The sequence below is a fragment of the Bos taurus genome, chromosome 14, assembly GCF_002263795.3.
Source record: "Bos taurus isolate L1 Dominette 01449 registration number 42190680 breed Hereford chromosome 14, ARS-UCD2.0, whole genome shotgun sequence".
Lineage (NCBI taxonomy): Eukaryota > Metazoa > Chordata > Mammalia > Artiodactyla > Bovidae > Bos > Bos taurus.
This window is the reverse complement of record NC_037341.1, coordinates 31,216,043-31,232,305: the sequence shown is the minus strand read 5'-3', so window position 1 is coordinate 31,232,305 and position 16,263 is coordinate 31,216,043. Positions and strand designations below refer to the sequence as shown.

The 16,263-nt window shown below is 39.0% G+C and overlaps 1 protein-coding gene across 18 annotated transcripts in view; it reads right to left on the bottom strand.

The window, feature by feature from the left end:
- The window catches only part of CSPP1 (centrosome and spindle pole associated protein 1), a 113,816-nt gene that overhangs the window by 94,633 nt on the left and 2,920 nt on the right, over nucleotides 1–16,263 (bottom strand). For 16 of the 18 annotated variants that reach the window (XM_025001590.2, XM_059893268.1, XM_010812038.4 and 13 more), the window contains exons 2-3: nucleotides 2,757–2,865; nucleotides 744–843 (exon numbers count right to left, since the gene is read on the bottom strand). In XM_025001590.2, coding sequence (XP_024857358.1) covers nucleotides 744–843; nucleotides 2,757–2,855 — 199 coding nt within the window. In that variant the 5' untranslated portion in view covers nucleotides 2,856–2,865. Of the gene's footprint in view, nucleotides 1–743; nucleotides 844–2,756; nucleotides 2,866–8,875; nucleotides 9,024–16,263 lie in introns of all 18 variants that reach the window. The other 2 variants (XM_059893270.1, XM_059893269.1) reach the window with 1 other exon arrangement.

Below are 16,263 nucleotides of genomic sequence, written 5' to 3'. Positions count from 1 at the left end.
TGATACTAAAAGTATGGCATTCTTCTAGTAGAGATAGAGAGCCCACTAAACTATTCAGCAGTCTTTTGGCCAACATCCCCATGTACTCCTAGCAGAATACAAATGCAAAGCAACTAACAACTTAGGAGTATACTCATGGCCATGAAAAGTCATCCACATGAGAAATGTTTTAACCAAATGGATTAATCATATTTGACTCCTTTAATGTGAAAAAGGTTCAGTTATCATCAGTAATTCACAAGGTAATTTTTAAATATTCATATATTTTCTTTAAAAAAAAAAAAAAATACACCTACCAAAAAGCTAAAATGAGGCAGTATCCCAAATATTTTCACACCAAACCATAATCAAAGACTCAATATAGCTAAATATTAACTTATTTACAATTTCAAAATAGTCATCAGTAATATTTTCTATCTTTTAAGCATAGTTCTTTGATTTTTAAATAAAAGCAAGTCCACCATTATTCAACAGTTAACACTTTCTCACACAATTTCCATTCAAAATTTTCAATTATGATACCTACTTATGGCTATGATTTCCATAAATCATAACCAAGACAATAACAGTTACAATGAGAACAAGTTTCTCAGTATACATTATATTTCATATGTAGACCACAATGTCACATATAAGATTCCAGAAAGGAAGGAGTTACTAGAATTCAAAAATTGTCTTTTTTTCTGACAAGACAAAGCTCCTTCATGACAGCCTAAGAATATCTTAAATTCAGTTTAGCATACCTAAAGAACGCCTTGTCTGTTGACTGTTAGGTGGTATGTTTTCCTTAGCCATGGAAATTAATATTTTACTGTTTTCAGAAAGCTTCTCTGATGCTTTTCCCTGAAAGAGACATAATATTTACAAAGCAGTGGGGGAAAAAAATTCCAAAAATGTACAATTAATTTCAGTATGTTTAAAACAAAATTTAAGTGTAAGGTTTGAGGAATTACTCAAAGGTATTTATTAGTGCTGCAATGTTCTATTATTTAGCTCACTGATTTATCAACAAATATTCACTGAGTTCCCACCAGATATTGTCCTAGGCATCAAAAACAGGTAAGTGAAGAAATACTAAAGGATCTCTGCCATCACAGAGCTTATAAACTACTGTGATAACAAACAATAAATACAACACACAATTAGATTATGTTATATGTAGTAAGTGATACAGAGGAGAAACAGGAAAAAAAAAAAAAAGAACAACTGTAAGGAGGCCCAGAAATGATAACGGAGGAACTGCAAGGCCTGAATGAATAGGTGATACTTGACCTAAAGACTTGAAGATTATTATCTATCTGCTATAGTATTAGAAATCATAATGCTGCTGCTTAAGTTGCTTCAGTCGTGTCCAACTCTGTGCGACCCCATAGATGGCAGCCCACCAGGCTCACACTGTCCCTAGGATTCTCCAGGCAATAACACTGGAGTGAGTAGAAATCATAATAAAGCTATATTTAAAGCTATCTAATAACTCCCTCCTAAACCTGTCAGTCCTAGTACTAAAGAATGGTTAAGGGCATAAAATGTGGAGCTGGACACATGAATCCAATCCTGTACATGCCTGGACGATTTACTTAACCCTGTAAGCCTCATTTTTGGAATCTGTAAAACAGACAAAAATTCTGCCTACTTCACTGGGATTTTATGATTAAATGCTATCATACATGTAAAGTCCTTGGCACAGCACCTTGTACATGGCAGGTACTATGGAAGGAAAGATAGTTAAGAGAATAAACACTGGATTCAGGTTGCCAGGGGTCAAAGCCTAGTTCTACTATTCTGTCACCTAAGTCTCATACTTAACGTCACTATGTACCAGTTTACTCGTTTGGAAAATGACAACAGTACTTATCTCATAGATTCATGATGTGAAGTATCAGTGTAACCGCTAAAGACTTTATGCCTCACCCATAGTTAGCACACAATAAATGTTAGCTATATGAATACAATTATTTTATAATTATGGTGTCCGTGTTATTTATCATTTCCACCAGGATACCTTTGTCCAGGGCAAATGCTAAACCAGATGAGACACTGGAACAACAAGAAAATCAAGACTGTCTTGGGCAAGTCATTATATCCGATTCCTCTAATTAGGATGACCCATATGGCATAGATTAAGATACACACTGTTTCTCATTACACACACTGAGCCCACGGGAGAAAGCATCACATCTGTCTAGACCATGGCTATATTCTCTGAGCCCAGCACAGTACCCAGTAGTCTCAATAAATATCAAAGCTAGAAAAGTTTTAAGAAAGCTTTTTCAGACACTGCTTTCAGAAACATTTTAACAAATTTATATTCTGAAAAGTAAATACACAAAGAAACTATCCTTATAAATTCATTTTTGTAGATTTCAAAAATGTTTAAGATACTGATTCATTAAAAAAATGAACCTTTTCACAAAGAATATAAGAAATTGCTTTTACATCTATTCTATTTATATTCTGAAAATTCCTTGCATTAGAACTAGTCTCCTAATCATGTTAGAAAGCACATAAATTATTAATTAAAACTCCAATAAGAGAGAAGAGAAACTGTGAGGTACAAAACACCACAGAAGAAAAATTGCATTCAAAATTACTGAAATCTTATCCAGGTTCAGGGTCTCAGACTTAGAACAACAGCACAGTTAAACTAAAATATGAAACAAGCTTCTCACTCCCAGAAGAAGAAATTTTGCATTTAAAGAGGGTAATCTTCAGAGACAATTTAATGAAACACATTGGAAGAAAATGATTAACTTTACCTTCATTTCCATGTACGGTGGATCACTTTCCAATTCTGCTTTGTCTCTGGCCAATCTGACTTTTCGCTCTTCAATAAATTCATCCAAATTATCAGCCATTTTGAAGATACTAAAAATAAAAAAAAAATTTTTTTAATAAATTTTTAGGGCTTCCCTGGTGGCCTAGTCATAAAGAATCCGATTGCCAGTGTAGGAGCCATGGGTTCAATCCCTGATATGGGAAGATCTCACATGCCCTGGAGTAACTAAGCCTGTGTACAACCACTGAGCCTGTGCTCTAGAGCCTGGGAGCCACAACTAACAAGGCCATACACCCTAGAGCCCATGCTCCACAACAAGAGGAGCCACCACAGTGAGAAGCCCAAGCACCTGAGCTAAAGAGCAGCCCCCACTCTCTGCAACTAGAGAAAAGCCTGCACAGCAACGAAGACCCAGCACAGCCAAAAATAAAATTATCTTTTAAAAAAGATCACAGTCTAAATATTTAAAAACCCTTCAGTGAGCATAGCTATACCAGAATATCTTTAGGCTAATTATTAACATACAGGTTTAGTCTACATTTAGTACTCAGTGTCAGTTATCAAATTGATAACAAGCTTGAATGAAATTTGCCTACCAGCTTTCAATCTCAACACACCCCAAAACCTACAACATACTTTAAAATATCAGAAAAGAAATAAAAAGGAAAATGAACAACTACCACCACATCAGAAAAAAAAACCTTTGAGCCTTAAATCAAAACACTTTTATTAAAATTTATTTTAACCATTCGGAGATAATTCTGAACTTACAAAAAAGTTACAAAAGGAATAGTACAGAGAATACCGTATATTATTTATCCATTCTCTGTTGCTTAAGATTTTGTACCTCTTGCTTTACCTTTGTGCATACAAGTTTGTCCTCTTTACACATTTTTTTCTAAAGTTATTCACAGCATGAATTACATATATCAGCGCTCTTTACCCCTAAATGTTTCAGTGTGTATTAAGAATTATTTTCTTACATAACCTCAACATACTTGTCAACCTCAGTAACATTTTTAATCTATTGTCCATGTTCCATCATTGTCACCTGACCTAATACTATCCTCTACACCATATTTTTCTCTCTCTTCCATCTAGGATCCAGTCTAGGTTAGGTATAGCATTTCACTGTTATGTCTCTTTACCCATCACTTGGGAACATTTCTACAACCTTACTGTTGTTTATGACACTAATATTTTGTAATACAGCCCACCCACCACCTACTCTTTTAACAGAACAGTCCTTATTTGGAGTTTGCCTAATATTTCTTTGTGACTAAATTCAGGTTATGCATCATCAGAAAGAATAGTACATAGGTGATGTGTCCTAAAGGTGTCAACAATGATGGACACACATTCACCTGCTCTTTACTAGTGATGTTACTTTTTATCACATGGTGGTCAAGACTAATCTCTGCACTACTGTTTCCTTATAAGTAATAAGCAGTCTATAAAATAGTATTTTTACATCATGCAAATATTCTGCTCCTGAACAAAATTTCCAAGATTTAGCATCAACTGGTGATTCTTAATTGATCTAATCTTTGATTCCTGATGCCTACAAAATGCTAATTTCCAAATTTTATCACTCCCTGCATATATATTTATCAGTTGCCACTGATTCATTTTTCAGTTTATTGTTAAGACTTCATGAAATTTTTTTTTCTGTAAGTCCTGGATTTTTTAAATCCAAAGTTGTTGGTTTTCTTAAGGAATAACTTACATCCCACACAACTCACTCATTTAAGTGAACAGAAGTTTTAGTAAATCCACACAGTAGTACAATTATCACCACAGTCATACTTTATAATGCTTCCATCACCCCAAAAAAGTTCTCTCATGCCCCTTTGCAGTCAATCCTCACTCCCACCCCTGACTTGGGCAGCAAAGATCTGTTTTCTGTCTAATTTTCCCTAATCTGGAAATTTCATATAGATGTCTTTTCTATATGATTTCTTTCACTTAATGTAATGTTTCCAAGATTCATCCTTATAATTGCATCTATCAGTAAGTAGTTTTTTTTTTTTTTTTTTTAAACTACTGTGTGTGTTCAGTCACTCAATTGTGTCCAACTCTCTGCAACCGTATGAACTGTGTGGCCCGCCAAGCTCCTCTGTCCATGGGATTGCTCAGGCAAGAACACTGGAGTCAGTTGCCATTTCCTCCTCCAGGGGATCTTCCCAACCCAGGGATGGAACCCACGTCTCCTGTGTCTCTTGGATGGCAGGGCAGATAGCATCCAATTATATGGAAATGTTTTCTATCTATTCATACCTTGCTAGACATTTGAGTTGTTTCCATTTGAAAGCTTGCTTAAGAATAATGCTGCTATGAATATTTGTATAGAGGCTTTCATGTGTTTTCAACTTTGTTTTATAAATACCTAGGAGCGGAACTGCTGAGTCATCTGTAACTCTGTTTTAACATTTTGAGAAACTGTTCCCCTCATTCCAACCAGCAGTGTATGAGAGTTGCAATTGCTATATATCCTCGCTAATGCTTTGTACGTTCAGTCTTTTCAACAGTCATTCTAGTGGGTATGTTGGGCTCCCCTGGTGGCTCAGCTGGTAAAGAATTTGAAATGCAGGAGACCCAGGTTCCATGCCTGGGTTGAGAAGATCCCCTAGAGAAGGGAACAGCTACCCACTCCAGTATTCTGGCCTGGATAATTCCATGAACTATATAGTCCATGGGATCACAAACAGTCGCACACGACTGAACGACTTTCACTTCACTAGTGGGTATGTTAAAGTTTCTCACTGTGGCTTTAATTTTCATTTCTCTAATGACTATGACGGAGAAGGCAATGGCACCCCACTCCAGTACTCTTGCCTGGAAAATCCCATGGATGGAGGAGTCTGGTAGGCTGCAGTCCATGGGGTCGCTAAGAGTCGGACATGACTGAAGTGACTTAGCAGCAGCAATGACTATGATGTTGAACATCTTTTCACGTCTTTATTCACATATCCATATATATAACCATTGGCCCAAAGTCTTCAAATCTTCAGGCCCATTTTTAAAATGAAATTGTTTTCTTATTGAGATGCAAGAAACAAACAGAAAAAACTTTTATATAAGCTAGACACAAGTCCTTCATCAAACACCTTTTGTAAATATTTCCTCCCAGTCCGAAGTTTGTTTTCAAATTTTCTTAATGTCTTCTTTTTTTTAATACTTTTTTACAGCAGTTTTAGGTTCACAGCAAAATGGAGCATAAGGTACAAGTTTCCCTTATATCCTCTGCCCTGACTCATGTAATCTCTCATCCATTATCAATATCTTCTACGAGAATGGCACATGTTACAACTGATGAATCTCTACTGACACATCATACCACCTTCAGTCCACAGTTTATATCAGGGTTCATTCTTGGCGCTGTGCATTCTATGGGTCTGGACACATGTATAATGATATGGATCTACCTTTACTGTATCATACAGAGTAGTTTCATTGCCCGAAAAGTACTCTGTATTCCACCTTTTCATTTCTCCCTCCCCTCCAGCCACTGTCAATTGCTGATCTTTTTACTGTCTCCATAGTTCTGCCTTTTCCAGAATGTCATATGGTTGTAAACACACAGTATGTAGCCTATTCAAATTGGCTTCCTTCACTTACTATTACATACTACTAAGGTTTCTCATTGACTTTTCATGGCTTTTTAGCTCATTTTTTTATAGCACTGAAAAGTATTCCAGTGTCAGGATGTACCACAGTTTTATCCATTCCTTCACCCCACACTGAAGGCTAGCATGGTTGCTTTTAGATTTTGACAATTATAAATAAAGCAGCTATGAACACGTGCAGTTATGTGCTCCAACCAGCAAACGTTTTTAAATTTTATGAAGTCTAATTTATCTATTTATCATCAATTTTTAATCAAATGTTTGTGCCTTTGTATCATATGTAAGAAACTTTTGCCTAACCTGAGATCACAAATATTTTCTTCTATGTTTCCAAATCCTAAAAGATGATGCTGTTAAAGTGCTGCACTCAGTATGCCAGCGCTCATAATGCCAGCAAATTTGGAAAACTCAGAATGGCCACAGGACTGGAAAGGTCAGTCTTCACTCCAACCCCAAAGAAAAGCAATACCAAAGAATGTTCAAATTACTTTACAGCTGCACTCATTTCACATGTTAGAAAGATTATACTCAAAATCCTTCAAGCTAGGTTTCAACAGTACATGAATGGAGAACTTTTACAGATGTACAAGCCAGATTTAGGAAAGGCAGAGAAATGAGAAACCAAATTGCCAATATATGCTGAATCATAGAAATACCAAAGGAATTCCAAAAAACATCTACTCTGCTTCATTGACTATACTAAAGCCTTTGACTGTGTGGATCACAACAAAGTATGGAATATTCTTAAAGAGATGGGAATACCAGACAACCTTACTTGACACCTGAGAAATCTGTATGCAGGTCAAGAAGCAACAGGGAAGCCTGGCGTGCAGCAATTCATGGGGTCACAAAGAGTCGGACACGACTTAGCAACTGAACAATGATGTTTTGTTTTAGAAGTTTTATAACCACCTCTCTTACATGTATTATTTCTTACATCTTATACCCATGATCCATTTCAAATGTTTAAGGTCAGGGTCATCAATGTTCAATTGTCTGAATCTGGATATAAATTCCAGCACCAGTTTTTGAAAAAACTATCTTTTTCTCACTGAAACTAATTTATTTTAAAATAAATCCTTGAAAAATCCACAAAAATTAATAACTAATTCAATGTGTGGCAAGAAAGGAGCCAGTGCTAACTGAAGTTTTAAGTCCTGGAAACTAAACATTAATAGACTCCTGGACAGAAATAAGTCAGAAGAAGCTGGGTAGTTTGGCAAGGTTTGGTTTCACTGTGTTAAGTTACAGTTAGTCACCGATGATGACCAACTAGCTGATGGAAATTTCCAACAGATTCAAGAGGACCACATTAGAAACCTTTGTTTAAAAGTTAATAATTTTAAAGATAATAGTTGAAGATCTGAAAAATTAAGGCAGACAAGGACAAAAGATGATCCAGAACTAAATGATAGGAATGTTCATTTGAGGTGGTAATGGAAGAATTGAAGCTGGGGTATGTGGTGGGGGGGAGTACAAAGAAGGATTAAAAGAGGATACAAAGCAAAACCCAGTCAATGTAATTTACAGAAGAAAAAAAATGAGAAAAAAAGTAGTAAACAATATTAAATCCAAGAGAGCCAAAGAAAAAGGCATCCACAAAATTTAATGTTTGGAAAGTGGAAGTCACTCAGTCATGTCCAACTCTTTGCGACCCCAAGCACTGTACAGTCCATGGAATTCTCCAGTCCATGGAATTCTGAGTGGGTAGCTTTTCCCTTCTCCAGGGGATCTTCCCAACCCAGGGATCGAACCCAGGTCTCCCACATTGCAGACAGATTCTTTACCAGCTCAGCCACCAGGGAAGCCCTTAATGTTTGGAGGACAGTAATAATTTGAAGAAATGTAGAAAAGCAAGTTTTACCTAAAAGAAGTATGTTGAAACTTATATTACTACAGTTAAGTAGTACATAATGTGAACTTCATTTTATTATTTACTTCCAAAAAGAACACTGATTTTAAAATGTGGCCTTAGCAAAATATATTGCAAACCAAGAAGAGTTAAGTGCAGTTTTTCACAAAAGAGCTTTTCCTAATAAAAATTCAAAACAGTTCAACAACAAAGAGTAGTTTCAAGTGAAAAAGTCACTTTTTAAAACCTCCTAGTTTTCCTAAGTATTTTATGTCTGAAAAAAATAAAAGATAATGATGGGATAATACATATATAATAATATAATTTGCTATAGGATTTTATAAAGAATTTAAGCAGAAATGTCTTTAAATCTAAAAACAAAAACCATTTTACAGGCCTCTTTCACTCTGTTAAAGAGTTAATTAAGGTCTGTTAATAATTACCAGTTTAACATGCTCATTTCTTAATTCTAACCAGACTTTGAATTTATAAATAAGTGGATTTCTCTTTATTACAATAACTTAACATCAATTATAAATTCTAGAACTGATTTTACTGAACAGCTATCATAGCAATAAACATTTTTTAAGCAGTGGTAGTGAGCATAAAATATATCAATACCTTAGCTGGGAATTTCTTGGTGGTCCAGTGGCTAAGACTCAGCCCTCCCAGTTCAGGAGGCTCAGGTTCAGTCTCTGATCAGGAAATTAGATTCCACTTGCTGCAACTAATTAAGAGTTCACATGCCCCAACTAAGACAAGGCGCAGCCTAAATAAATAAATAAATTTTTTTAAAAGATGCCATAGTTAAAATATAAAATTTAGCAGATATAAGTACATGTTTAATTATCTCTAATTTTGCCCTGCTGTCTAACCTGATTAGAGTATAACATTTCAAATACTAAATTGAAGAGTCAAAAATACTAATAAGCTTTCTTCTGGTAATACCCTCCATAGAACACCAGGCACATTACTATAGTTAAACTAGCTGGGTTTATTACTCATCAAATTGAGGGATGTCAACACCACCATGGGGAACTCTGGAGTATCTTATTAAGAAGGTGTTAACAATTATACAGTGGAAGTAAGAAATAGATTTAAGGGACTAGATCTGATAGAGTGCCTGATGAACTATGGACGGAGGTTCGTGACACTGTACAGGAGACAGGGAGCAAGACCATCCCCATGGAAAAGAAATGCAAAAAAGCAAAATGGCTGTCTGAGGAGGTCTTACAAACACCTGTGAAAAGCAAAGGAGAAAAGGAAAGATATACCCATCTGAATGCAGAGTTCCAAGAACAGCAAGGAGAGGTACGAAAGCCTTCCTCAGTGATCAGTGCAAAGAAATAGAGGAAAACAACAGAATGGGAAAGACTAGAGATCTCTTCAAGAAATCAGAGATACCAAGGGACTATTTCATGCAAAGATGGGCTCGATAAAGGACAGAAATGGTATGGACCTAACAGAAGCAGAAGACATTAAGGGGTGGCAAGAATACACAGAACTGTACAAAAAAGAGCTTCACGACCCAGATAATCATGACGGTGTGATCACTCACCTAGAGCCAGACATCCTGGAATGTGAAGTCAAGTGGGCCTTAGGAAACATCACTATGAACAAAGCTAGTGGAGGTGATGGAATTCCAGTTGAACTATTTCAAATCATAAAAGATGATGCTGTGAAAGTGCTGCACTCAATATGCCAGCAAATTTGGAGAACTCAGCAGTAGCCACAGGACTGGAAAAGGTCAGTTTTCATTCCAATCCCAAAGAAAGGCAATGCCAAAGAATGCTCAAACTACTGCACATTTGCACTCATCTCACACGCTAGTAAAGTAATGCTCAAAATTCTCCAAGCCAGAATTCAACAGTACGTGAACCATAACTTCCAGATGTTCCAGCTGGTTTTAGAAAAGGCAGAGGAATGAGAGATCAAATTGCCAACATCCACTGGATCATTGAAAAAGCAAGAGTTCCAGAAAAACATCTATTTCTGCTTTATTGATTATGCCAAAGCCTTTGACTGTGTAGATCACAATAAACTGTGGGGAATTCTGAAAAAGATGGGAATACCAGGGACCACCTGACCTGTCTCTTGAGAAATCTGTGTGCAGGTCAGGAAGCAACAGTTAGGACTGGACATGGAACAACAGACTGGTTCCAAATAGGAAAAGGAGTACATCAAGGGTGTATATTGCCACCCTGCTTATTTAACTTATATGCAGAGTACATCATGAGAAACGCTGGGCTGGATGAAACACTAGCTGGAATCAAGATTGCCAGGAGAAACATCAATAACCTCAGATACGCAGATGACACCATCCTTTTGGCAGAAAGTGAAGAGGAACTAAAGAGCCTCTTGATGAAAGTGAAAGTGGAGAGTGAAAAAGTTGGCTTAAAGCTCAATATTCAGAAAACAAAGATCATGGCATCTGGTCCCATCACTTCATGGGAAATAGATGGGGAAACAGTGGAAACAGTGAGAGACTTTATCTTTTGGGGCTCCAAAATCACTGCAGATGGTGACTGCAGCCATGAAATTAAAAGACATTTACTCCTTGGAAGAAAAGTTATGACCAACCTAGACAGCATATTAAAAAGCAGAGACATTACTTTGCCAACAAAGGTCGGTCTAGTCAAAGTTATGGTTTTTCCAGTAGTCATGTATGGATGAGAGAGTTGGACTATAAAGAAAGCTGAGAGCCGAAGAATCGATGCTTTTGAACTGTGGTGTTGCCGAAGACTCTTGAAGAGTCCCTTGGACTGCAAGGAGATCCAACCAGTCCATCCTAAAGGAGATCAGTCCTGGGTGTTCATTGGAAGGACTGATGCTGAAGCTGAAACTCCAATACTTTGGCCACCTGATACGAAGAACTAACACATTTCAAAAGACCCTGCTGCTGGGAAAGATTGAAGGCAGGAGGAGAAGGGGATGACAGAGGATAAGACAGTTGGATGGTATCACTGACTTAACAGACATGAGTTCAGGTAAACTCCTGGAGTTGGTGATGGACAGGGAGGCCTGGTGTGCTGCAGTCCATGGGGTCGCAGAGAGTCGGACATGACTGAGGGACTAAACTAAAGAAAGACTCATAGGCTGGGCTTGTATTAGTTGATTTGGGGGAGGGCTTAAGGAAGGCATTAGTGGTAAAGAATCCACCCACCTCTTTCTTGTAGGAGATGCAAGAGATACAGGTTCGATCCCTGGGTCGGGAAGATCCCCTGGAGGAGGAAATGGCAACCCACTCCAGTACTCTTGCCTGGGAAATTCCATGGGCAGAAGAACCTGGCAGGTTACAGTCCATGGAGGCACAAAGAGTCAGACATGACTGAGCACACACTAGCTAGCTAGCTTAAGGAAGCAGAGCTTTGCTCAGGACTAAATGCTGTCATGCTGCTGCTGCTGCTAAGTTGCTTCAGTCGTGTCCGACTCTGTGCGACCCCGTGGACTGCAGCCCACCAGGCTTCTCCGTCCATGGGATTCTCCAGGCAAGAACACTGGAGTGGGTTGCCATTTCCTTCTCCAATGCATGAAAGTGGAAAGTGAAAGTGAAGTCGCTCAGTCGTGTCCGACTCCATCCATGGGATTTTCCAGGCAACAGTACTGGAGTGGGGTGCCATTGCCTTCTCCAGAGCAGCAGCAATCATTACCAACTGGGCGTTAGTTATTTTGTGGCTGGGACAACACTCTTGTTTCATCTGTGTTTGGACATGACGGTGGAGTAGTACTGTTTTTCACTTGATTTACCATGGACACAGAGCAGCTCTGTCTGATATTGATGTTCTGTGCAACTGTGTATCTTCAACAGAAGAACACCAAGTCTAAGCAATATTGTCAGGCCAGTTTCTAGCAACACCAAGCCCTTGGTTACATGCCGGCCTCTAGCTGTCATGGCCATTTTTCTCCTTCTCACTCCTAAAAACATGTGACAACTTACATAAAACATATTTCAACTAAAAATTTATTCAAGAATTACTTAATGAATCACAGAGACTGAATTAATGGATACAGTCTAAGTACAAAATTGAGTAAAAAAGGTTTACAATTTCGAGATTAAGTTATAAGGAAGATCAACCTAAGGAAATCTAAATGGGATTCTTCATTCTTCCTTCACTCTACAATGTAAGATCGTTCATACTTTTCCCAAGATATTACCAGTTTTTCTCCCCACTAGCTGTATATATAGTATGTAGATGATAACCAGTTTTCAGAAAATCAGTTTAAGTGAAAGACATGGATTTGAAACCAATTCCATATGTGATTGACCTCAATGTTTTCCTTAATTTCTCTGTTCCTCTGTTTCCTCACCTGTAAAGTGGAACTACCTACGCCAGGGGTTGCTATGAAGAAAAAATGAAATGATTCAGTACATACAAACTGTACGGTACCTTTGTCACATAGACATCAATAACCAGGGACTTCCCTGGTGGTCCAGTGACTGAGAATCCGCCCTGCAATGCAGGGGGACGTGGGTTTCATCCCTGGTTGAGGAACTAAGATTCCACATGCTGTGAAGCAACTAAGCCGGCGTAGTGCAACTACTGAACCCATGTGCTCCAGAGCCTGCATGCCACAACTAGAGAGTGTACAGGCACCCCAACAAAAGATTTCACATGACTCTAAAAGATTCTGCATGCCACAAGTAAGACCTGACACAGCCTAATTAAAATAAATCAATAAATCACAACTGTTTTATTAATTCTCATTGTATCTTCATAGTCTTTGTATACATGTATCAGTACTCATCCAAAGTATACTGGGATTTATATCACCAACAAAGGATACTTATTTATCATAATCCAAATCAATATCTTTAAATTTTAAACATAGACCCTTCATGCTTATTATATAGATAGTAATATAAGCTGACCAGAAACATATTCATTCTCAAAAACCTGAGTCAATCCAAAAAACAGAGAAACCAGAAAGAACTGAGTATGCCTGATGCCTTCTCCCAATCTCATAACCACAAAAGGAAGGGAAAATATTGTTCCCATCCTTTCTCTCTCTGGTGAAGTGCAAATTTCCACCCTTCTATGGAAGTATTACGAAGGGAAAGTAACTCCCACCCCAAAGGAGGACATTGCTCTAGATGCTAGGGGAATGAAAAGTGTAATATATGATCCTTGCCCTCAAATTTGGGGACATTATGTCCCCTGCCACACTGGCTCACAGTCTAGCCAGACTGGGGTTGATGTGAGGTGCCCATCCATAAAGGATCCAACAGTGGTATCAAGAAAACAATCTGAATATGTCTGGAATTCAGAGTAGAGTCCATGTTAGTAAAAAAAAAAAAAAAAAGGGTTAGTAGTTTTTTAAATGATTTTTAAAGCTATAAAAGAAGAGGCTGTCAGGAAAAAAAGAGACCCTAGGCAATGGCACCCCACTCCATACTTTTGCCTGGAAAATCCCATGGACGGAGGAGCCTGGTGGGCTGCAGTCCATGGGGTCGCTAAGAGTCAGAAACAACTGAATGACTTCACTTTCACTGTCATGCATTGGAGAAGGAAATGGCAACCCACTCCAGTGTTCTTGCCTGAAGAATCCCAGGGACGGGGGAGCCTGGTGGGCTGCCATCTATGTGGTTGCACAGAGTCGGACACGACTGAAGTGACTTAGCAGCAGTGCAAGAGAACAGAACAGCAGGGAGTGATTATATATGGGTGTGGGGTGCAGTGGGGAGCCTGTGAAAAAGCCTTAGAAGATAAAAAGGGAGTTCTGAGCTGAACCAAGACAATGTTTTTCATTTCCCATCCACATGGAGATCTTTCCACCTAATGAAAGGTGCTAAATCTTTTTCTCCTTGCAGATGACATCCACATGAATGAAACTTCCAAGGGCATATCTAAACTTTGACAAATCTCTCTAAATATTGCTAAGAAGTAAATACCATGTTATTGGAAGAAGAAAGGAAACTGAGGGTTAGGATAGAGAGAGCACACAAATTTATAAAAGCACAACTAAGTCTGTTAGTAACTGTTAATAATACATCATTAATGCTAAAAACAGTAACATAAATTAGATAAACTTTTGGTTATGCAAAACTTCCAAAACATTTATTCAAAGACTTTTGTCTCCCACTCAGGAAAGCAATCAGAAATTAAGTCAGAAAGACGTTAAAGGATAATCTGCAATCTGCTCAAAGTCTGTAATAGTTAATCAGGTTAAGTCTAAAATCTTCATTTGAGAAATGCTGTACTCAAACCACCCTTTTTTCCCCCCCAATTTTTAAATTTATTTCAAAGTTAAACCCAAGACACACTGATTTCATAGGAAATCCACGGAGAAATATTTTTCTAGGCTGACCACCTGCTTCTCCTTAGTCTTCCCCAGCAGAGAATGTGCATGCTAATTACTTTCATTCTCAATCACTGCTGTCCCATCACTATACCAGCATCACCTGAACTGTGTGTGTGGTATTCTGAATGTTCTTAGTTATACCCTAATTTCACTAACTGCAAAAGATTTTCTGGGTTAACCTGTCACTTGAATTTTCTGGCTACTTTTGAAGATGAAGTCTAAAGAACTCTTAAATGACTTTCCAGTGGGGGGAGGGGGCAGATGTTATTTCATAGTATAGGTATTAGCAACGGAGCACCTGGAGCTGTGCTGATCCCATCTGCCATCACTAGTGGACAACCTGTAAAACCAAAGAATCATTTGATGCAACAGCCAACTAAGTGACTCAAAACTGGAGGTTTAATTTAAAGAAAAAACTAGAGGGAAAAAGCAATCCTAGAGGAACTCATTCTAAGCAATCCATCATCATGCCTCTGTATGTGTCTGTGTCTGTGGAAGGCACAACCAGATCCATTCAGTGAAAGCACCCTTTTTCAATTTATCCTATCTAAAACCACCTGCTCCCTTTCATCGGGTTATCTGTACTGCGTCCCTGGGTGCTAAGTCACTTCAGTCATGTCCGACTCTGTGAGACCCTATGGACTGCAGACCTCCAGGATCCTCTGTGCATGGGGTTCTCTAGGCAAGAATACTGAAGTGGGTTGCCAAGCCCTCCTTCAGGGGATCTTCCCAACACAGGGATCAAACCCTCGTCTCTTAGGCCTCCTGCACTGACAGGAGGGGTTCTTTACCACTTGCGCCACGTGCGAAGGAGACTCAAAATTTCATCCTTGGGGAGCACTTCAACATACAGAAAGTCAGTGCACTTCTAGCAAGAAGAAATATGCAGAAAAGAAAGCAACATTTTATGGGTTACCATAGGATTCATTTTTGCTTATGAACATGAAAAGCCATTCTTTCATGCAAAGTTGAACGCCGTCTGTGTAGGCTTTTTACAAACTCATTGGTTACTATTAGACTCCTGCATTTCCCAAGGTGTTTGGAATCGAGGTAGTGGTTTACTATAGAAATTAGTCTTCCCAGAAACCCAAGCTAAACTTCATCCTATAATCTTGAGACCCAGCTTCTCTCAAAGAATGAATCCCAGTGTTAAGTTATTGCAAACGTGATTCCAATCGCAGGTAACTATCCTAAAATCAAGGCAAATAGAAACAACAGGTTCAAGCTCAAGGAGCCCGGGGGAAACTGGGTAATAGCAGCGCCGACCTCACAGGGCTGTGGGAATCCAATTTTACTTGCAAAGAAAACACTGAGAAACAGCGCTGGGACACAAGCACTCAATAAACGTTAACCATTAACCAGCCCCGAGTGAAAGGAATGGTGCTTCCACAGGCACTGGCGAGCAGCGGAGAGAGGCTGATGGGGAGGGGAGGCACGCGAACCGAGGCGCAGCTGGTCTCCGGGAGCCGGCGCCGTGGGTGGCAGTCTCCTCGGGAAGCGTCAACGCGTTGTCAGGCAACCGGGTCTCAACAGCACCCAAGGCGGCGGCGGTGGGAGCTGCGGCCCGGAGTCCAGACCACGTAACCAAGGCACCGCCCCGGGCCGGTCTGGCGACGGCGAGACCCTCACGCACAGGGCAACCCGGGCACCGAGCACCACCCCCAGCCACGCTGCAGCGAAACCCCAGAGAGGTCCGGGACCCCGGGGCC